Genomic DNA, 23760 nt, shown 5'->3' with positions numbered 1-23760 from the left:
AGCAAGCTCAGCTTCCGGTCTCACAACTTTTTTCTCTTCGCAAAAAGTTGCTAGACCAGAAGCTGAGCTTATTTCTTCGCGGCACACCTGACCATGTCTCGCGGCACACCAGTGTGCGGCGGCACACCGGTTGGGAAACACTGGCTTAGTCGATGGGACCCAGAGAAGGCCAACTCTGTGGGACCTAATCAGTCGCTGGGATTTGTGCAGCAGAAGGCAGTCCCAAAGGTATTATGGTCCAATGCCATGTAGGGCTTTATTACCAATCCTTTATTGCCTTTATTATCAATCCAGTCATACCAATAAGTCCAAATTTCATGATACTCTGAGTTGCTATTTCCCTTGATCTCCATAGTCATCCTTTCCATTTCGGCACTTCTATAAATATTTTCTATGGTGTTATTTTCTGGCGAAATTTCCTTATTTTTCCAGAATTGTGCATAGGATATTCATACAGCTATGATTATATGGGATATTTTTTCGTTCTTATTCCTAGGAGCATTCCAGGGTAAATTCTATATCTGTTTTGGTTATCTGCAATAGCTACTTATGAATTTTTTTCCAAAATTCTTTTGCCTCAGGGCATGTCCACCACAAATGAAAGAAGTTGCCTATTTCTTCATTGCATTTTCAACAAGTCGAGTTCAGATTTGCATAACTTTTTGCTAATCTGGAGGGAGCCAAATACCATCTATAGAACATCTTATAGTAATTTTCTTTAAAAGCCATGGAGTTCGTGATTTTACAATTGATGCTCCAGGTTTTCTCCCAGTCAGCCATATGAATATTGGGTCCTATGTTCTTAGCCCAGGCTATCATTGGTTTTTTGACCGTTTCTTCTATCTTATCTGTTTCTAATAAATATTTGTATATTTTAGATGTTATTTTTTCATCTGGTCCTAAGAGAATTTTATCCAATGGGTGTAGATTTCTATCAATGCCTATTCCTCATCTGTCTTTTTTATATCTTGATTTAATTTGCGTGTATGGCCACCAGTCAATTTTTATATTTTGTCGAAATAATTCTTTTCTGCTTTTTAGCTCTCCGGAGGGGTCCAATATATCACTGTATTTCTCCAATGCACTTGCAAGGAGAGTCCAGGATGGGTTATTCTCAGCCTGATTGGCTGGGACTGAGTTTAATTTAAATATTTAATATTAGTCAGGCACCGCCCCCTTAGCCCTCCAGTCTAAAAAACTCAGTCGCAGTAATGGGACTTTGAGTTTGATGCTCCTGTTAAACTTGGTTTAATAGGGTATAATTCTGGTTTTAATAAATGTTATGTACAATTATTACTGTGTTTTAATACTTTTTCTTCTTTTTCCTTTCTTTCAGGCACCAAGGGGCGGCTTCTTGTTGGCAGCGTGGGTTAATTCCCTCAGTGGGATTAACCCCCTATGCTGCAGCTCCTCTCCTGACTGGCCCTCAAGCCTGGAGGCTCGTTGAGGGTTCTGAGAGGAGCGCCCGGGTTGCCTGCCTCCGCGGCAGCGCCCGGTGGACAGGCGGTCGGCTGACGCCATGGGGGGCCTGCTCCCCATGACGGATATGCCGCTAGAAGAAGGAGGAAACCTGGAGGAAGCCTTGCGCCCCAACGGAGCCCCCCCCCCCGGCGCGCCGAACGCCCACCGGGCCAGTCGGGATCAAACCTGTGTCCCCGACTGCGAGCGTCGCCATCTTGGGGGGGGGGATAAAGGCGGGAACGGAGAAGAGTTCCCGCCTGAATAAAATGGCCCTCTTTGCCTTCCCGTCGAGACCGCGGAGGCGGTCGTCATGACGACGACGGGCCAACCCTCCTGCAGCAGGCACGGGCGGAGGAGGAATCCCCGCCCACTTCCTGCTTGCTTATTTGTGGCCAGGCCGTTCCTTCTATAAGGCCAAGATGGCTGTCAATCAGGATTGAGGGTTGTCATGGCAACGTCTAGCTGCCATACCGGGGAGCCAATAAGAGAGCGCAGAGGCTGGACCAGGCTGGTAATGAGCTCTTCCTTCGACTCCTTGTTTGCCTGGTGCTACGCAGCCGCAATAGAGCCTCAGAAATCCATTTGTACTTCGTCATTGCTTCGTTACAACGATAGGGATTTCTTGCTCGCCCTTTGGACATTTTTCCTGGCTGACCGTGAGTTTATCTCAAATACAGTTATGGCTGAAACACCAGCTCACGCAGGGGAGGAGGCCAACACCATTGCTAGGCCCAGTACCCCTAAGGAAAAAAGCCAAAAAGCCAAATCTTCTCAGGGCACCTCGCTCAGAGAGGCTGAAAAACGTATAAGGGCCCTGGAAAGGCAATTGGAAGCCACACAAAAACAAGCTTCCCTACCTGCTAAAGGATTTGGCCCCACACCCCCGCCAGCCTCTCCCGTGATCCCAACAGGGGTAGCAGGCTCGGCTTCGGAGCGGGACTGGTCCCCTGAGAGGCCCACCAAGGTCCAGAGACCCCTGGACTGCTCCAGCCTCACATTCCATGACCGGATCTATGGAGGAGGAGGACTCTGTTAGGGATGACTACAGTGACCATGAGGATGACCTCTCTGGGGATGAACACCCTCCAGAACAACCTGCCTTCGCAGGTCTCTTTAAGTCATCACTGTTTAGGGTCTTACTCAATAAGGCCAAACTCACTATTGAGCAGGCAGGAGAGGGCAGCCAGCCGGATGACTCCAACTCATCCCAACCTAAGGCGGGCCTCTTCGTACTACCAAAGCAAGAAACAGTGGACATTCCCTCCTCCCATCTGTTCTTGGAGACTGTCCAGAGACCCTGGGAAAATCCGGCAGCGGCACAGGGCCCATCCAACCAGGACTGCAAATTATACACATTTGACCAGCAAATGGAGGACCTGTTAACGTTCCCAGCAGTGGACAAACCGGTCACCAGCCTAGTCTCCCATGCCCTGGTCCCCTCGGAGTCTCAGGAGGGTCTCAGAGCTGAGGACAAGAGGGCCGAAAATATCGTGCGTAAGACCCACCAGATGGCGGCCTGGGCCATTCGGGCCTCGTCTGCGGCCTCGTTTTTTAACAGGGCAACCCTCCTTTGGATTAAAGAGCTCCAATCACGGGTGGATCCTGAAGACGGACGCCTTCGACAGGATCTGAATAAAATTTTAGCCGCCACCGAATTCTCGGCAGATGCGACGGTCAATGTGGCCAAGTTCGCGGCCAGGGCCATGGCTTCGTCGGTGTCCTCTCGCCGGCTCATATGGCTACGCAGCTGGCAGGCGGACGTCAAGTCCAAATGGAGCTTGGCCTCGGCACCGTTTAAGGCCGGAAAACTATTTGGGGAAGTCCTTGACGATGTTTTGGTCGAGAATAAGGACAAAAAGAAAGTCATGCCGAGGTCCAAAAAGCCGGAAAGACGATTCACCCCTTACCAAAGGCGCCAGCCCTTTCGGTCAGAGCCCTCCTCGAGCTCCGCCCAGGCATCGAGGCCTTACTTCCAGGGCTCCTTCAACCAGGGGTCGTTTCGATCGGATAGGTCAGCTACTCACGACCGCGGCAGATCCTATCAGGGACGCAGACCCTTCAGAGGAGCTGGGAGGGGATTTAGAAAAAACAAATGACTCCTTCATCTCCGTTCCACTGGGGGGCAGGCTCACCCACTTCGCAGAGCAATGGGCCGTGTTATCTTCAGACGCTTGGGCGGCAGCTACTGTGGCCGAGGGTCTGAGGCTAGAGTTCCTTCACCTCCCCCCTCAGCGATTTGTCACATGCCCAGTTCCATTGGATGCCCAAAAGAAGGGCCTCCTTTACAAAGAGGTCTCTCATCTCCTGGAGATAGGGGCCATAGAGGAGGTGCCTTTGGAAGAACGGGGCAAGGGGTTTTATTCCCTAGTTTTCCTTGTCCCCAAGACCTCCGGAGGGGTCAGACTAATTCTGAACCTGCGTCAATTGAACATCTATGTAAAGTACAGACGTTTCAAAATGTACTCACTGCGAACCATCCTCGCCTCTATCAGACACAAAACTTTTTAACATCAATAGACCTCAAAGAGGCTTACTTACATGTCCCCATCTTTCCACCGCACAGGCGGTTCCTCCGGTTCTGTCTAGGAGGAACCCACTTTCAATACAGATCAATGCCCTTTGGGCTTTCGTCCGCTCCAAGAACTTTTACGAAGCTCTTAGACGTTCTCACAGCTTCCCTGAGACAGCAGTCGGTACGCCTCATGGCGTACCTAGACGACATTGTTATACTGGCAAAGACAAGGGACCAGGCGCTTCGGGATCTACACTTGACAATCACTACTCTCGAACGCCATGGCTTCACAGTGAACTGGGACAAGAGCCACCTGACACCCACGAGGAGGCTGGCTCACTTGGGGACCACCATCGATACCACCCTGGGTATGGTGTTCCTTTCCCCGGAGAGGAGGTCCTCCATCAGGAGGTTCGTAAGAGATCTGGACGGTCAGCGGTTCCCAAGACTCTCATTCCTGTCAAAGGTCTTGGGGACCCTGGTATCCTGCATAGACGTCGTCCCGTGGGCCAGACATCACTTGAGAGCGCTGCAATGGTTCCTGCTGCCCTTCCAAAGGACAAAATCCAGCCACCTGCACAGGAGGATTTTGCTCCCGGGCGAGGTTCGCAATTCTCTTCGCTGGTGGACTTCTCCGGCTTTGGACAAGGGTTCCTCCTACCTACCGAAACACCATCTCACGCTGACGCCAGACGCCAGTTTGTTGGGCTGGGGGGCCCACCTTGCCTCCCAGTTGGCCCAGGGCTTGTGGGACCATCGGGACTTACGACAATTCAACATCAACTTCCTGGAGTTGAAGGCGGTCTCGTTGGCCCTCCGGAGTTTCACCCCCTGGGTTCGAGGGCGTCACATCCTGGTCCTCACGGACAATGTGTCTACCCGGGCACATATCAACAGACAGGGCGGAACACGATCTCGTCGCCTAATGGAGGAGTCCGAGTCCCTATTACGGTGGGCAGAGGCCAATTTAGCCTCTATTTCAGCGGAACATATCTCGGGGATAGACAGTGTATGCGCAGACTGGCTGAGTCGGGAGACTCTGGACCCCGGGGAGTGGCGCCTGGACCCCACGATCTTCCAGGAGCTGGTAAGGAGGTTCGGCCTGCCTATATTGGACCTGTTTGCGACGGTCCACAACACCCAGCTTCCCCGTTTCTTTTCCCACTTTCCCTCCCCGGGAGCGGAGGCAGTGAACGCGTTACATCAACAGTGGCCGTCGGGCCTTCTTTATGCCTTTCCGCCAATCCCACTAATACCGCAGGTGATCCGGAAACTATTGGAAGAACGGGCAGAGGTTCTCCTGCTAGCTCCCTATTGGCCGAGGCGCATCTGGTTTGCCGATCTGGTGGAACTATCGATTGCGGCCCACTGGAGAATTCCGGACCATCGACTACTCCTCACGCAGGGAGCAATGAGTCACCCGGAGCCTCATTGGTGGCAGCTGACCGTCTGGCACTTGAGCGGGAACATCTGAGGAGTCAGCTCGTGCCAGACGCGGTCATAGACACTATGCAGGCGGCTCGCCGGCCGTCTACAAGGCGGATCTACCAGGCGACTTGGGCGGCGTTCTCCGACTTCTGCAAACAGCGGCAGGTGGACCCACAAGGAGCCACTCCCTTGATGGTGCTCTCCTTTTTGCAAGCGGGTATGGACAAGGGTCTCGCTCCTAATACGCTTCGACGCCAAGTCGCGGCCCTATCAACGGTCCTTGTCAAAGACCACGGTCGGCCCCTCTCGAGGCACCCGTGGATCAGAGATTTTCTGCGAGGAGCGAACAACTTGAAGCCCTCGGCGGTTCACAGATTTCCTTCCTGGGACTTGTCCTTGGTTCTTCATGCCTTGACAGGTCCGCCCTTTGAACCTTTAAGGCTCATCTCCCTGAGGTTTCTGTCCATCAAAACTGCCTTTCTGGTGGCTATTACATCTGCCAGGAGAGTCTCCGAAATCTCAGCGTTGTCAATACGGCAGGACCTCTGTAAATTTTATCCGGACAGAGTTGTGCTGAGATTGGACCCGGCCTTTATTCCGAAAGTGAACACTTCCTTTCATAGATCACAGGACATTGTGGTGCCAGACTTTTGCACCCATGGTAGCCACCCTTCTGAACTGAGGTGGCACAAACTGGACGTTAGACGTGCTTTAAAAATTTATATACGTCGGACTCAAGACTTCCGGTCTTCCGAAGGTCTCTTCGTATCCTTCTCCACTAGGGCGATGGGGAAGAAAGTGTCACCTCCTACGATCAGTCGTTGGTTGAGGGATTGTATTTCCGAGGCTTACGCTGCTAAGAACACTACAGTTCCACAAGGGATAACAGCTCACTCTACCCGGAGTGCGGCCACGTCATCGGCCTGGAGGACTCAAGCCTCACTTGAGGACATTTGTCGAGCAGCCACATGGGCAGCTCCATCCACCTTTATAAGACATTACAAGATTGATTCGTTTGCTTCATCGGAAGCAGCCTTTGGAAGGAGGGTCTTGCAAGGGGTGTGCTCATTTTCAGCGCCCCTGGTCCAACCTTCTCCCTCCCTCTGACTAAAACTTGGGTATATCCCATCCTGGACTCTCCTTGCAAGTGCATTGGAGAAGGACCGTTGAACTTACCTGAACGGTCTTCTCGATGCACTGCAAGGAGAGTCCAGACCCGCTCGGTTACTTGGGACCAGGGTCACAGTTGCACTTTTGTTCTCGTTGGCACTTGGGAATGTTTTCTCTGGTGAATAAATTGTTGGTTTGTTTGCATTACTGCTCCTTCGTAATTATTAGACTGGAGGGCTAAGGGGGCGGTGCCTGACTAATATTAAATATTTAAATTAAACTCAGTCCCAGCCAATCAGGCTGAGAATAACCCATCCTGGACTCTCCTTGCAGTGCATCGAGAAGACCGTTCAGGTAAGTTCAACGGTCCTTTATTGTTTTAGTGGGGGGGGAGGGGTCTATCAAATTAGGGTATATAATCGCCTCCATTGTGGATAACCATCTCAGAATTTTTATATAATATTTCTTTTTAATTCCCTGCCATGTTTCTATCAGTGACCTCCTAATTAAGTGCTGGTTAAAGTCAGTGTGTGATTTTGAGCTATCCCTCCAGAGATATGCATGCCATCCCATTTGTAACTCATAACCCTCTAAGGTTAATACTCGCTTATTGGATAGTTTTATCCATTATTTTATCCAATTGAGGGAGGCAGTTTTAAAATATAATCTCCAATCTGGGAGCCCTAGGCCACTGCTGCTTTTACTATCCTGTAAACTTGACAATTTGATCCAAAGGTGAACTTTGGATCCAGATCAAATATAGTTTTTGAGAGAGTACACTAACTTTGAGTGGTCACTAAGTAACTGATCGTAAGTTGAAATGTATGACAATTAAACAAAGCCATAATAGGAACTGTAACAGGCTAAGTGAAGGGCCTGTTCATGTTTACAAACTAATGAGGGAAAATGTCTATGCTCAAAAATATTTTTCCCCATTTCTCTAGACTATGTTTGAAGATGTTAGTGGATTTGGAGCTTGGCATCGACGCTGGTGTGCTCTTTTAGGAAATTGTATCTCTTATTGGACCTATCCAGATGATGAAAAGAAAAAGGTAACTGCAGACTAAAATTCAAATAAAAAATTTAGTTTTTAAAATTAAATTATGGTTTGAAATTGTATGTTTCATCAGAGTCTTGTATAGCTACATTAATTTTAGGTAAATTCATACATTACATAGCCAAATCCTGCACTATTTTATAATATTTGTTAGGATTACCTGTTTAGGTAGGAAGAATAATATAATATACTGTGTATGTTTGTCTTGAACAAAATCTTCAATTTTGAAAAGAAGGCTGCAATTACTTCTTTACTTCTGTGTATAGTTCTATCAGAAAGTACATACATGTAGGTTGAGGATGCTCTTGAACTTATTATTTTTGAAGGCCCAAATTATCTCTGTGCGTAGAAATACTTATTGTCAGGATGAGTTGATATATTAATTATGTCTTTTTCTGGACAAGGACAGTGTAGCAGGAGTTGGTTCCTCCAAGTTTGGACTGGATCTCCTGAACCGGTAGCAACCCACGTGATGTCATGATGATGTCACTGAACCAGATTGGTTGGTACTGATCTGTGGGCGCAGCTATCTTTTTTTAAATAAAAAATATTTTTAATTTAATTTTATTGGTTTTCTTTCTGAGCATGCGCAGAAGCTGAGTTCCAGCACTGTGCATGCAATCACCATCTGTTTTTTGGCTTTGTTTTTGTGCCACATGGCTCAGGAGGAAGCAAACGGGCAGCGAGATAAGTTAGAATCCACCCCTTTTTGGCTATTAGCGGGCTGTAGGGAGCTTGCTAGATCCATAACAGGACATGCAGAGAGAGAGAGAGAGAGAGAGAGACAAGAAATGAAAAGAGAAGAGAGAAAGGAGAGGAGAGAGAGAGGGAAAGACAGTGAAGGAAAGAAGGACCACAAATCCTGCCACTAGATATGGCTTCAGATGACACTTTGAAACATGACAACAATTTAGGGTTGGAAGATTGTCTGGATTATTTTGGTGCCTCTAACAGAGAGGTAAATTGCCAGAAAAGAGAAGGAGTTTATTAGGGCAAGGCTGTCATTCAGAGGAAGGCAGGGATAGTCCTTGACTTATGACCACAATTGAGCCCAAAATTTTGGTTGCTAAGCAAGAGCATTGTTAAGTGAGTTTTGCCACATTTTAATCAATCCATGACATTTTGTGGCTCTAATAGTGATGTGTAAGCTTGGGAAGAACATCTGAAGGCAACTGTAATGTACAGAAGTTATGGTCAAATGTGTGTACAATGTACATACATTATGTACAATGTTCAGAAGTTATGTTCAAATGTGTGGCAGAAAATGGACTCTGGGTGTGTTTTTTCAAATGCAGTAAGTGAGGTTGAATGTGTAGTTTTAGAAGAAGTGTGTGTGTGTGTGTGTGTGTGTGTGTGTATACATACATATCCAGTACAGTAATACCTCATGATACGAACTTAATTGGTGAAAGGAGGAGGTTCGTAAGGTGAAAAGTTCGTAACACGAAACAAAGTTTCCCATAGGAATCAATGGAAAAGCGATTAATCCGTGCAAGCCCAAAATTCACCCCTTTTGCCTCATTTCCGCCGGCATTCGGATTTTGTTCGGGTGTGGGTGGAGGGGGGGGAGACAGGGGGAGACAGTGCAGGCTGCCCGGAGGGAGCCTCGTGAGTGGATTAACGGAAAAGTCAACAGTTACTGTCCGGCTTGCAATGACTGGAAGGGAAGGGAGGGAAACGCACGGGCGGTTTGTACGTGCGTCTTCTCTGATTTCCTCCCTCCCTCCTTCCCCCTCTCCCTCCTGGCCTCTCTCCTCCTCCTCCTGTATTCCGCCTCCCTCCCAGCCTCCGAGCCACATTCTCCGCGCCGCCGGCCGGCTGTCATCTTCTAAAGAAGCAAGAAGAGGAGGAGCTGGGCACCTTCCTCCACCGGCTACGATCTTCCGGGCGAGCCAGGCTCAGTGACGGAAGGCAGCCACTTGGCCCGGGATGCTGGGCCGAAAGGAGCCGGGCTTGATCCGCTGAGCCTTGCCGGCTTGGCTTCCCTCGCCGGCGCAGACAAAATGCGCTGCCATCTTCCGGGCCAGCCAGGCTCAGCGGATCAAGCCCGGCTCCTTTCAGCCCAGCATCCCGGGCCAAGCGGCTGCCTTCCGTCACTGAGCCTGGCTCGCCCGGAAGATCGTAGCGCCCGTTGGCTGCGGCGGCGAGAGAAGCCAAGCTGGCAGCAACGTCGCCGCCGCCGCAGCCAATGCACAGTACGATCTTCCGGGCGAGCCAGACTCAGTGACGGAAGGCAGCCGCTTGGCCCGGGATGCTGGGCCGAAAGGAGCCGGGCTTGAAGATCGCAGCACGCGTTGGCTGCGGTGGTGAGGGCTTGCGATGGAGGGTGGAGGAAGCGGCCATGGGAGGGCGGAGCTGCCTCATGGAGGAGGATCGGGCGGGACCAGGTGGGGGCTGGAATTTCTCCGCTGGGAAGAAGCGGCGATGGATCATCCGTCTATCTCTGTCGGCTGCTCCGGGCCACAGGGGCGAGGGGCGCTGCTTCTCCGGTCACCCGGTCCTCTCCTGCCTCCCGCGCCGACCGAAAGGGGCTGGAGCGGCAGAGCCGAGCACGCCTTCTGCCCTTTCATCCTCGCCCCCGTGGCCCGGAGCAGCCGACAGAGGTAGATGGAGGATCCATCGCCGCTTCTTCCCAGCGGAGAAATTCCAGCCCCCACCTGGTCCCGCCCGATCCTCCTCCTCCCTGAGGCAGCTCGCCCTCCCATGGCCGCTTCCGGGAGCGGTCCGGAGCAGCCGACAATGTTGCCCGCTGCGTCGGGCGCCACCAGCCCCGAGTGGGACACAGCATCGCCGCCGCCGCCCCCAGTCGCTGCCCGGCCCGTCTTGCTGCCCGCCCCATCTCGCTGCCCGCCCCATCTCGCTCGGCCATGCCTCCTCGCCCGCCGCCCGCCCACCCAGGAGGCAGACCTGCTGCCTCGCCTCACGCCCACCGCCGGCCCGATCCTGCGCCTCCTGCTCCCCCCCCAGCCAAAAATACAAAGGCGGTCTGCCGCCGCCCGCGGAGCAATGGGAAGCTGAAGCCGCCGGCGGTTTCAGACTCCCTTTGCTCCAGGCTGCTCCGCCCTGCCTGTCATGCGGCGGCAGACCGTCTTTGTGGTTTTTCGCTGGGGGGGGAGCAGGAGGACCTTCCTGACTCCCTCCCCCAGCGCTGGACCTCCTGCCCTCCCTCCCAGACAAAAACCCAAAGTGGCCTCCCGAACCCGAACGTTTTCCATCTTACCAACCTGCCGCCGAGAAGCCCCGCCGCCCGGCTGTCACCTTTTAAAACAGCCAGGGGGCTTCCCCGAAGCCGAACGCCAAACCCGAACATCCGGGTTCGGGAGGCTGCTGGGAAGCCCCCCGGCTGTTTTAAAAGATGACAGCCGGGCGAACGCCGAACCTGGAAGTTCGGGTTTGGGGTTCGTAACATGAAAAAAGTTCGTAAGAAGAGGCGAAAATTTTAAGAACCCCGGGTTCGTATCTCGGGTTGTTCGTAAGACGAGGGGTTCGTATCTTGAGGTACCACTGTATATATAGTAGACAATGTATATTTTTGTGTGCCTGTGAGTAATATGTATGTACTCATATGGCATATATACATAGGATGACATAGTATATTTTGGATGTTTAGTAGCAGTAAATAGACAGGGAAATTGTATCTCGTTGAGGCAAAGAGAGCTAGGCACTTGAACCCTAACCCTTGATGTGAGTGACGTCAAGTTGCCTATGTTCACCCAGTTACATGACTGCCAAACCACTCCCACCCAGTCACATAACCTTCAAGCCTCACCCATAGAATAGAAGTTTGTAAAAATTGGAACCCACCCTGCAGTATGTTTAATTATTGGGGGTTTTTTGGTTGTTGTTTAGAAGAATTTACTATAATTTACTTTATGTTTGTCTGGAAGCTACCACTGGTACAGAATTCTGTGACCAGATTGTTGAGTGGGCACTGGTCCTGTATATGATATTCTTTTTTTGTACAACTACCAAAATAAGCTCAATGCTTTAGTTATAATGTATAAAGCTCTAAACAACTTGGGGCCAAAATACTTGTCATGTAGCCTCCAGAGAGATAATCAAGAGGGCTTTATATCAAAAATTGTCACTAGGCATTACCCGGGCCTTATGTTAAAAAAATTGTCTGTGGAATAAAGACATCTATTTTAGCATAATAGTTTGACATACTATCCTAGAAGAATTGTTTAGAATGATTTATTTTAATATTTCATTTTTAAAATCCTATTTAATTAGAGCCCAATACAATGGACTCTACATGTACCATCATTTGCTGTGATTTATATAATTTGTATTTGCATAATAATGTGTGCATCTGCATAATGAAAATTGTATCATTTGCAACTGTATTATAGTTAACATATTAATATAGTTGCATAAAGAACATACTGTAAATGCATATAGTGTACCGCTCTCTGCTTCCACGGAGTTTCCACAGTTTCTTCCTCTGAATTAGTCTGATAATTTTGTTACTTTCATTGAATAGTTTTATTACATATTTTATTTGTTTTTCTGTAAGTTTCCTTGCCATGTTATAGTATTATAAGCAGAAAACAAATATATATTTTAATTTCAGCATCCAATGGGCTCCATAAATTTGGCAAACTGCACTAATTGCCAGATTGAACCAGCCAACAGAGAATTCTGTGCTCGTCCAAATACTTTTGAGCTAATTACTGTTCGTCCCCAAAGAGAAGATGATAAGGAAACATTAGTTAGCCAATGCAGAGACACACTCTGTGTTACCAAGTAAGCATTTTTCTAATCCATATTCTACTCTTCAAAGAGTTGAGTATATATTTTCTTTATTATGGGTAGCTTTAAATTGAGTGTTTACATGGCCTGGCTATCAGCATTGTTGATTAACTTATAAGGATGATGTTGGAATTGTGATATCTTTTTTACAATTAATAAAATAATTTTGGATTCTTCCTTTAGATTTGACAATCTATTTTTCCTGCATAGGAGACTTTAAAAATTAATAATGAATCTCGTTTTTTTAAAGGAACTGGTTATCAGCTGATACTAAGGATGAGCGTAATCTTTGGATGCAGAAGCTAAACCAAGTGCTTATTGACCTTCGCATGTGGCAACCTGAAGCTTGCTATGTTCCAATTGGAAAACCTTGAATTATATTTTATCCGTAAAGCTTGCTTTAAGAGCTAAATACAAACTATTATTTTTAAATGATATGTAATCAAAATTAATATAAGCTGAATGGTGCAATATTAAGGCTGCTCATATTACTAGCAGATATGCAGCTTCCACAAATATATTCTACTGGTATTACAACATGCTATGATGTAGCTACATGTGCTCTGAAAAATTAGTAGATATGGACTTCTTTTACATGACATGGCTTTAAATAAACACTAATACTTTATAAATTGTCCCTGTCTGTTTTTCCGTAATTCTGTGAATTCTTAGTATTTTTTTTATTCTTAAGCTATGAAAAAGATTTCAGCAAAAATAAAAATGCCTGTCAGAAGAATTGCCTTCCAGTTAATGTGTTCTTGACATAGTGCAAAAGACTGGATCCAGACATACCTAAAATTAATAAGCAAATCCACAAAATGTGAACATGAATATAGGAATATACACAATTTCTTGATCCAAAAACATGTTTTAAAGAACTCTAAAACATTATATTTTATCTCAGGACACATTCTTTTTTTCACAATCTAGAGTTTGAATTGAATTAATGCCATTTGATTAAGGTGTTCAACTAAATAATAATGTACTTATATTTGTACAAATCCCAGATGAATTAATTTCAAGGCTGATTATGAAAGGAAAGATTGTTTCAATGAATCCAGTTTTAAAGATATCAACATATTCTCCATAGTGGGTTGAACTATTATCCAGGATGGGTTTGTATTTTGTGTTCCGATTCTTTTTGCCAGTGTGTAAGACAGAGCATTTATTGATTGAGATTTGAAGTTGCTAGTTACAGACCATTGTCGTGAAGTTGTGAAACTACAGTGCATCTGCATTATGGAGGCTCACTATTCAATATGCAGCTGATCCTTCTGGTGTGACAACCATGAGTTTGGCACCTTCTATAGGGAGGTCCTTCCGATACTCCTCCATGTAGGTCAGTACAGGGGTGCATTCAAAAAGTAATGCAATTTTTTAAAAAAAGTAATTTATTGAACAGATTTGCACAAACACTTAAAATTCTTCAAAGTACTGTCCTTGGGCCCCTACACCTTTTTCCAGTGACTCTGCCATGACCGGTACACGCCCTGGAAGGCATCTTTGGGGACCTCTCACAAGGTCTTTGTCATGGCTGATTGGATCTCTTCTATGGACAAAAAACGCATCTTGCCACAACGCACTATGAATGCACGAGTTCCTGGCCAAAATCCAGGTGCCAACACTGCCCCCCCCCATGTCGCCCCAGCAGACTTCTTTTTGTTCCCAGTCCTGAAAGGGAAAATCCCAGTTGCTGTGGATTCCATTCTAAGGGTGGAAGCTTCTTCTCATTGAGTTTCAGGCCTTGCTTTGCATCAAGATATCTCCTGGGCAGATCTTCCATGCTGAAAATGGGTTCTCCACTAGCCCCTGAGGTTGGGGATCCCCTTCATTCATCTGTAGCCCCATTTTGCATTCCTATCTTGCCCACAGCACAACCCAGGATGCCCTGCATCCATATGCCATGGATGGCAGCCCTCATGGCTTTCCTCAAGAGTTAGTTGGACCAATCTTGCCCCAGCCTTCCTTCCCAATGCCGATGGACCACCTCAGCTTGGCAGCGCTGCTTGAGGCAATTTTCTCCTCACTAGGCATTGAGAGCTTGTGCTGTTTGGGTTTTGGGTGGGTGTTTTCTCCCCGAGCCTTCAGGCTCTGGACAGACATGGTGTGCACAGGTTTATTAGGTTTATTAGATTTATAGGCCACCCTTTTCCTCAGGGACTCAAGGTGGCTTACAAGAGTAATATAGAGACAATTACAATAAATAGAATTTAAAACACTACAGCTAATTTAAAAAACTCATAATAAAACAATCATCCTTCTTTCAATGCAACAGTCCCCACAATAGAAGACCCGTTGTACCTACCTGAACGGTCTTCTCGATGCACTGGAAGGAGAGTCCAACGTGGGTATTTTACCAATCCTATTGGTAGAGTCTGAGTTCCAGATTTACATATTAATTAGGTACTGCCCCCTTGTAGTCCCCCATGAGCTCAGTTTTAAAAATGAAGACACTGTAAAGAGGATAACCAAATTTATTAATAACAACCCAAAAAAACTCAACCAACAAACCCATTCTCCGGCGTCCCTAAACTTCAACTGCCAGGTGGGTTTGGACTCTCCTTCCAGTGCATCGAGAAGACCATTCAGGTAGGTACAACGGGTCTTCTCCACTGCATCTGGAAGGAGAGTCCAACATGGGATATACCAAAGATTCAAGGCCCATGGGAGGGAGAAGGTCTTGTTAGGGACGTTGGAGAAGAACATACTCGCTGTAGAACACATCTACCAAAAGCTGCTTCCGCCGAAGCGAAAGAATCCAACTTGTAATGTCTGATAAATGTCGTGGGGACTGCCCAGGTCGCAGCCCTGCAGATGTCTTCTATAGATGCTTGCGTTGACCAAGCTGCTGACGTGGCCGTACTTCTAGTTGAATGCCGTCAACCCTGCTGGAGGGTTCTGTCCATCAGCCTTGTAGGCTTCCATTATACACTCCTTAAGCCAACGACTGATGGATTTTGAAGACAGTCCAAGTCCCATTTTATGTTGTGAAAATGATATGATCAGAGTTTCTGAATGTCTCAGTCCGTCTGATGTAAATCTTCAAGGCTCTCCTGACATCAATTTTATGCCATTTTAACTCCGATGGATGACTCCCATGTGTACAAAAATCTGGGAGTATAAGTTCTTGTTTCCTGTGGAACGTCGTATTCACCTTTGGTATGAAGGTGGGATCTAGTTGAAGTACTACTCTGTCCGGATAAAAAACACAGAGATCAGGTCTTACAGATAAGGCAGAAAATTCCAACACTCTGCGTGCCGAAGTTATTGCCACTAAGAACGCTGTTTTTAAAGAAAGAAACCTAAGTGAGATAGATCTTAGAGGCTCAAATGGAGGCTTTGTTAGAGCCCTAAGGACTAATGCAAGATCCCATGACGGGAACCGCCGAACCGGTGGTAAATGCTTATTTACAGCTCCCCGTATAAAATCCCTTACCCAAGGGTGTAGGGCCAGAGAGCGAGACTGATGTTTGAATCATGGTGGAAAGGGCCACCACTTGCCTTTTCAAGGTATTTGGGGCCAGGCCCCGTTCTATCCCAGTTTGTAAAAATTCTAAAACTGATTACTGATGCCTCCCTAGGATTCTGGTGGTTTTTGTCACAAAATTTACAAAAGGCTGCCCATGTTGCCTGATATATCCTAGAGGTTGATGGGCGTCTTGCGGCCTGCATGGTGTCGATGACCTTCTCTGGTATTTCTAGCTGTCTTAGTCTATGCCTTTCAAGTGCCATCCTGTCAGTTGCAACCATTGGGGATCTGGGTGTTGTAGATGTATGGGTACGTGTAGGTACGCCTCTTTTAGGTCTATTGATGTCAATAGGTCGTGAGAACGGATTGAGGTCAGAATTGTTTGTAAGGAGTGCATTCGGAATCTCCTGTATTTTATGAAAATATTTAGTTGCTTCAAATTGAGGATCATCCTGTACCCCCCAGATGATTTGGGGACGAGGAAGATCATGGAATAGAAGCCTTTGCCCTCCTCCTGTGGAAGTACCGGTTCGATGGCTTGGATGTCTAGTAAATGTGCAATCTCTTTGAGCAGTTGTTGCCTCTTTTGGAAGTCCTGAACTATTGGGCATTGTACAAAACGATTCGGGGGTTGTCCTATGAATTCCAGGCGAAGGCCTCTCGACACTGTGGCTAGGATCCACTTGTCGGAGGAAGTCGTTTGCCAGGAGGTACTGAAGTGTTGGAGTTTCCCTCCTATCGGCAGTGGGCTGGGTGAGTCATTTCGAGCGTCGAAACCCTCTCTGGTTGCTCCCTCGAAAGGGCCATCTCGACTGGTGGTAACCTCTTGGTCTGTCTTGGAAGGACCCTCGGTCACTTCTGAAGGGTTGTGGAGAGTACAGTGATCCCCCGTTTATTGCGTCCCCAACCATTGCGAACAGGGTACTTCGCTATTTTTCAACCCGGAAGTCAAAATACCATCTACGCATGCGTGTATGGGCACGCATGCGTAGATGGCAACCGGGAGATCAGCTGCTGGGCGGCTTCCCTGAGTCTTCCCCCTCTTGCTGGCGTCAGCGAGGAGTTTCCCCACCGCCCACGCAAACTCCTCGCTGCCGCCCGCCCTTCGCCCGCCCACGCCGTTCATTCTCGCCGCTTTTGAGCTGAGTCCGGGAGCGAATTCGCTCCCGGACTCAGCTCAAAAGCGCCGATAGCAAGCGGCAAGGAACGGCTTGTCTCGGCGCTTTCGAGCTGAGTCCGGTCAGCTCGAAAGCGCCGAGACAAGCCGTTCCTTGCCGCTTGCTATCGGCGGTTTTGAGCTGAGTCCGGAAGCGAATTCGCTTCCGGACTCAGCTCAAAAGCGCCGATAGCAAGCGGCAAGGAACGGCTTGTCTCGGCGCTTTCGAGCTGAGGTCAGCTCGAAAGCGCCGAGACAAGCCGTTCCTTGCCGCTTGCTATCGGCGGTTTTGAGCTGAGTCCGGAAGCGAATTCGCTTCCGGACTCAGCTCAAAACCGCCGATAGCAAGCGGCAAGGAACGGCTTGTCTCGGCGCTTTCGAGCTGAGTCCGGGAGCGAATTCGCTCCCGGACTCAGCTCAAAAGCGCCGAGAGCCAGCGCCCCCCGGACCCCCAACCCGGGTTTGGGGGGCTGCTAGGAAGCCCTCCATGCCGGCGGCAAACAGCCGCCCCGCCCCCAATCTTCGGCTCCTCGCTAGCGCTGTGGGAGTAAAAACACCATCTGCACATGCGCAGATGGTGTTTTTACTTCCGCAGCGCTACTTCGCGAAAACCCGCTCGTTGCGGGGGGTCCTGGAACGGAACCCTCGCAACGAGCGGGGGTCTACTGTATTGACTTTGTGTGAACTGCCTCTAGTTCTGCCCCGTTCCCGTGACTGGTTCCCAGTGGGAGGGCTGGCGCCTCGTGCATGGAGTGGACCTGCGGTCCTGGCGCCTGCTGGCTTTGGGCAGTACCTTTCTTTTATCTTTGTCCTCTATGAGGACTTTGTCCAGTATGTCTCCAAAGAGCAGTGAGCCCTGCAGGGGGGCTGAGGCCAGTCGCCACTTGGATTTCAAATCTGCTGGCCAGCTTCTCAGCCACAAGAGGCGACGCAAAGAAAGTATGGTCGCCATACTCCTGCTTGAGAATTTCGCCGCATGGAGGGTGGCATCGGCGGAGAATTCTGCCGCCACCAACAGCTTACTCAGATCTTGGCGCAGTCGCCCATCTTCTGGACCGAGTCGTGACTGCATCTCCTGCAGCCACATTATTGAGGCTCTGTTGAAGAACAAAGCCGCTGCCGCTGCTCTGAACCCCCAGCTGGACATCTGATGCGCCTTCCGTAGGAGTGTTTCTGCTTTCCTGTCTTCCGGCTTTAGGCTTTCCCCCGTCTCTGAAGGCACCAGGGCGCTGGAAACCAGCGTCATCACTGGTTGATCTATGGGAGGGAACTCCAGGAGTTTTTCAACCTCCTCATCAAACGTGTAAAATTTTCTTTCTAGGTTCGAGGGCCCCTGAGCCGCCGCGGGGTGTTGCCAAGGACGTTTGACCCCCTCAACAAAGATCTCTGAGGCCGGAATGTGGTCGGACTCGGGTTGGGGTTCTTTGAGCAAGGTAGCCGAAGTCTTCCCGGAGTCTGCATCCACCGCCTTAGATGTTCCTGGTAGGTCCATCACCTGCTTCACCTTAAAAAGCAGAGTCCTGAATAGAGTTGGTTTGAACAGACCTACTGCTGGCGGTTGCTCCGGTGTAGTCTCGTCCTCTGAAAGATCATAGTCTCTATCACTGTCCTCGCCCAAAGCTGGTTCTTCCGATAAGGACCCCAAACCCGAGGGGGGTGGTACCGACCAGAGGTTCCTTGACTGCGCTGGTGGAAGATGAGTGTATTGGTTAACCCCAGCCGCCATGCCTTGTGAGTAGGCATTGGCAATAATATCCTATAGGTCAGGTGGCATGGTTTGCCATGTGCCAGTCTGTGACCTCAGCCCCGCTGTTGTGGGGGCAAAGGTGGCTGAGGGCCCCTGTGGGCTTCGCCTGGGTTGGCCTGCTGACCCGGACCTAGTCCAGGATACATTTGGGGAGGATATGGCCTGAGGCAATGGAGGAAGTTGTCTGTCAGGTGACCAGTCCCCTTCGTGGAGGGCCCCCATATGCCCAAAAGCGGATTGGGGGGTCATTGGCTCGGGAGTCGAGGGTTGCCTCTGCGTCAGAGGGAGTGCTGAGGGGGAGGTGAGCAAGGCCGCCTCTAATCTCTTCTCCAGAGCCTTAATACGTTTTTCTGCCTCCTTAAGTGAGGCTGCTGAGGCAGGAGATTGTGAGGATTTGGATTTCTCCTTAGGCTTTCCCTTGGATTTATCCTTGGGTAGAGCTGGGGAATTAGCCTTCTCACCCCCCGGTTGATCCTCCATCGTGCTCACTATCTTTGCACCTCCAACAAATTCGCCTCCGAAGGAACCTCGTACTGGATGCAAAATGGAGTCCAATCACCTCTTAGTATTGCGCCTGTGCACTAGAGCTCTTCACTCGTTCGCGCCTGCCAGCTGCCGGAAGCCCTTCCGGTTCGCGCCATTACAGCCGAGGGAAGGCTCCCCAAAATGGCGGCGCCCACCGTTTTACGGCTTTTTTTGTGGTCCCGGCTTTTCCTGTTGCCGCCTTTACTGGCACTGGGCTTCTGTGCCCGTGGCTTCTCCTCGCCGAATCGTTGCTGTCCCTGGCAGTGGCGGCGACAGCGGCGGTTTCGGCGCTATGGCGGCTTCGGTGGCTCCCTCGCCGGCCGCCAAACAGCTGACGGGCGCGGCTCCGCTTCCTTCTGCGGAGATCTCTCTGGGCGTTCGCGCCCTCGAGCCTCCCAGTGGGGGGGGCGGACCCCCCACCTTCGGCTCGCAGCCCTAGTTTGGCCTCGGGGGTCAGGGACTCCAGGCTGAGGTGCTCCTCTTGGGGGAAGTTCCCTCGGAGGGAAGCAACCCCTAAGGAGATTGTCAGGGGTGGTGTCTGCGGAGGACAGCGACCCCATCACCAACGATGCTCTGCACCTGTAAGGAGACAAAAAGAGAAAAAAACATTAAACAGGTAATTAAATCGTTACCTTGTTTCTTAAGCAAAACTCAGTACGTCTCTACACTGGGACTGAGTTTTTAAAACTGAGCTCATGGGGGACTAAAAGGGGGCGGTACCTAATTAATATGTAAATTTGTAACTCAGTCTCTACCAATAGGATTGGTAAAATACCCATGTTGGACTCTCCTTCCAGATGCAGTGGAGAACTGTCATGCAACAGTTCCCACAGTAGGACTGTTACCTCTCAGGGTTGACTTTGCAGTTCCTGTCTTATGTAAAGTCTTGCCTTTCCAATCTTCCCAAAAAAGCAGGACTATTGAAACTGAAATTGTTACAAAAGGAGCTTGTATTGAAAGGCTTCTGATAGCAAGAGGTCAAGGCAGGTACTATATTTTCCCACTTAAAAAGGGCAATTTAAAACAGTGCAACAAAACCCACAGTACAGCAAAACAGGAAACAGAAACTTCATATAGAGATATTTCTGAGCAGGAAATAGAAACAGAAACTTCATATAGAGATCCCTCCAATCCTCCCCTCTTTCACCTTAATGCCAGCGTCCCAATAGAAATATATGGGATCTGGATTTAAATCTAACCCAACACAATTAGACAAAATATTAATAGGTCTGGAAGAGAAATTGTTATCTAAAATATATAATTTATTGTTAAACTTTGATTTGGAAGAGGAAATTGTAAAAGGGCTAATGACAGCATGGACTAAAAACGGGGGACATAAAATTGAGCTAGAAGATTGGGAAAAAACTTGAAAGAAAAATTATACATTAGGGGTATAGCCGAGTGTACAGCTGCATAAATTAGTACTTGGCCTGTAAAATATCATTTGCAGTATTGCTCTGCTATAGCAAGCTGATAGTTCTGTGATTCAGACAATTCAACAATACTTTTATTTTTTTTCATTCATAATATAAGAGCAGACTTATTCACAATTGTCTTGTCTTTTACCAAAAACAGAGAAACATTAGAAATGATAACAAAAAAACAAGAACCTGATGAACACAATTCCAGGCATAAGCACAAGTTGAGTTTTATTCATAGCAATATTGATAGGAATGTTGGTGTTAATTCTCTCTAAGGAGAATTTTCCAACTAGAATATAGAATTTAAAACATGTATTTTTTAAAAAAATAAAGTACACACAATTTAATTTTGGTTTTGATTATATATAAATTTGGCAAGTATTCTTCAAACATTAATACAAATACTAACATTGCAATTTATTCTGCACATTTCTACAATAGAATCGTGAACACAGCATTTTCGGTATTTATGGCATCTGCCATTTTGCAAAAAGTAATTGATCATAGCCTGGAGTAAAAAATGCCCACTGCTTTCTGTTAGTGATATACAATAGGACATAAAAAGCAAACAGCTTTGTTAAGTTTGTGGACATTTCAGATGAGATACTAAATTGTGGGTATTAAGGGATTACAAATGTCTGTAATATGATCTATGAATTTTAAAGAAAACAGTCACTTGACTTAAGATGCTCATGTTAATGATAAAATAATGGTGAATCACAACTACAGCAGTATAGAAGCTGCAAGTGGTAATAATGATTTTTATTGAGATATCCTGTTGATTCAAAGATCTGAAGTGACTGTGGGGGAGACAATTCTCACTTCCTCATTTACAGTGTGTTCTCTACTTTTTCCCCTCTTGTTAAAGCTCCTGCAATGCTGGATCTAGTTTGGTGATTGTGTTACCAAACACATTGTGTTTTTATTTGGAAGTGTGGCCCAGCATTTTAAAAAAATAAGAAATTTCCTTTGGTAGCACCCTTTATGTTGAAATATTCTTTTGATCTTGCCCAGTAGTAAAATGTTAATGGAAGTGGTGTTTTTCATTAGGAATGGCTAAGAATGACAGGCAGAAAGCAAAAGAAGAACTAGTTCTTTTATAGTTCCATCATAACCATAAATCCAATATGCATCATGTGTTCTCTTCCTGGTTTTTTTCTTTCTTTTTGCTTAAAAAACACTTTCTAGTTGTTAACTTTAATACTAAGGAGTGACAATTGATTTAGTTGCAGTCATATACAAAATCATAGTTGCTTGGCTCCTTTGGAATAGGAGGTGGAGCATCAGGGATCTGTATGTTCTCCAGATCCAGAAGACGCAGCTTTATCTCCATACTGAGCAAAGTATCCAAGTCGTTACGTGTCAGCTCACTCATCATATCTTTTCCAAGTAGTGCACTTAGACCATCTGTCCATACACAGTACTATGATGGGGGGGGGGGGGGGGAGAAGAGAGAGTGTTGACTTTCATAAATGCATTCAAAATACTATGCCACTTCAGTAATTATATTTTAGGCAAAATATGTTTACAATATCAAAAGCTTTAAGTTATAACAAGTAATTTAGGGTTTGGTTACTTAGGTAATCTAGGATTAAAATATTAAAACTATTTTGTTTGAGCATGACATTATACAACAAAGTTACTTTTAGATGGTTTCAGTATAAAATCAACATATTAGGAAGAGAGAAGAAGCAGCAAAAGTGATTTGTGCTTGCCATGTCCATAATATTTATTGACAAGAAAATAAAAGACAAAAAAACCCCCACCAATGAACACAATTAATTAAGATAAAAGGGAAATATATTATTCTAAAATATTTTAAAGGGGTTAGAGTTAATATCGTGACATACTACGTGGACTATAGAGCAATAGAGGCTGTGGTCACAGAATAAAATCAGATTCATTTGATAAATCTTGACATAAAACAAATCAGAACCACCATGTTATTTAGTAAAGAATGGAAATAATTTCTGCTGAGCATCTGTATAGAGAGGGAAACACAAAATAGCAAGTTTCATCTATTCAATTATTCTTTCACTGAATTGAGGGCATTGATTCTGGCTAAGGATAAGGCCTTTGGGATTTTGGGATCATTAATAGTACAGTAAAAAAATCTATTTCATTATTTAAAAAATAAAATAAAAAAGGAGCCATATCCCTGAAGCAATAGCTCCAGAGAAACAAGGTTAGAAAAATTGTTTGAAATCACAAGCAATTCATGGAGATTTCATAAACAACAAAAAAGATGATTTAAAAAGCCATTAAATGCAACTCTGAAGAAAAACATTTAAATAAGGCAACCTAAAAATAAAGATATCGGTTACATTGTCCCATGTCAGTGATGGCAAACCTATGGCAGGTGTGCCCAAAGTGGCACATTGTATGGCACATGGCATCACCCGTTCCTCTTCTGGGATTGGTTATTGATATTAATTAATTAATCTGATGAATTGTTGTTACTAATTAATTAATCTTTCAACTACTATTTTGACTTTTTGTCAACCACTATTTGATTATTAACTATGCCAAACAAAAAATAAAAAAATTCCAACACCCCCAAATGGAAGATACCTCTACCAAAGATGATATATGCTACAAATGTTTCTGCCTCCCAGGGACAATTCCATCTGTCTGTCCATAAACCTGGGAGGGGGGATTATTGACCCCCTCAGAGAGGGTCCGCAACTTGGGCGTCCTCCTCAATCCACAGCTCACATTAGAGAACCATCTTTCAGCTGTGGCGAGGGGGACGTTTGCCCAGGTTCGCCTGGTGCACCAGTTGCGGCCCTATCTGGACCGGGACTCACTGCTCATAGTCACTCATGTCCTCATCACCTCGAGGTTCGACTACTGTAATGCTCTCTACATGGTGCTACCTTTGAAACTTCAGATCATGCAGAATGCAGCTGCGAGAGCAATCATGGGCTTCCCTAGGTATGCCCATGTCACACCAACACTCCACAGTCTGCATTGGTTGCCAATCAGTTTCTGGTCACAATTCAAAGTGTTGGTTATGACCTCTAAAGCCCTTCATAGCATCGGACCAGAATATCTCCAGGACCGCCTTCTGCCGCACGAATCCCAGCGACTGGTTAGGTCGACTAGACAATGTCGTTTGGCGG

At 47.2% G+C, this 23760-nt stretch overlaps 2 protein-coding genes across 6 annotated transcripts in view; one reads left to right on the top strand and one right to left on the bottom strand.

The window, feature by feature from the left end:
• The window catches only part of ANLN (anillin, actin binding protein), a 215497-nt gene extending 202545 nt beyond the window's left edge, over positions 1 to 12952 (top strand). For both annotated transcript variants that reach the window (XM_070726292.1, XM_070726293.1), the window contains exons 21-23: positions 7456 to 7563; positions 12142 to 12314; positions 12571 to 12952. In XM_070726292.1, the coding sequence (XP_070582393.1) occupies positions 7456 to 7563; positions 12142 to 12314; positions 12571 to 12694 (405 nt within the window). In that variant the 3' untranslated portion in view covers positions 12695 to 12952. The remainder of the gene's footprint in view (positions 1 to 7455; positions 7564 to 12141; positions 12315 to 12570) is intronic.
• A 7506-nt stretch (positions 12953 to 20458) lies between these two features.
• ELMO1 (engulfment and cell motility 1) overlaps positions 20459 to 23760 on the bottom strand; it is a 606322-nt gene continuing 603020 nt past the window's right edge. For 3 of the 4 annotated variants that reach the window (XM_070726295.1, XM_070726294.1, XM_070726297.1), the window contains one exon: positions 20459 to 22061. In XM_070726295.1, the coding sequence (XP_070582396.1) occupies positions 21861 to 22061 (201 nt within the window). In that variant the 3' untranslated portion in view covers positions 20459 to 21860. The remainder of the gene's footprint in view (positions 22062 to 23760) is intronic. The other variant, XM_070726296.1, reaches the window with a different exon arrangement.

Source organism: Erythrolamprus reginae, chromosome Z (genome assembly GCF_031021105.1).
Source record: "Erythrolamprus reginae isolate rEryReg1 chromosome Z, rEryReg1.hap1, whole genome shotgun sequence".
NCBI lineage: Eukaryota > Metazoa > Chordata > Lepidosauria > Squamata > Dipsadidae > Erythrolamprus > Erythrolamprus reginae.
The sequence above is the reverse complement of the archived record's forward strand: the minus strand, read 5'-3'. Positions and strand labels throughout refer to the sequence as shown.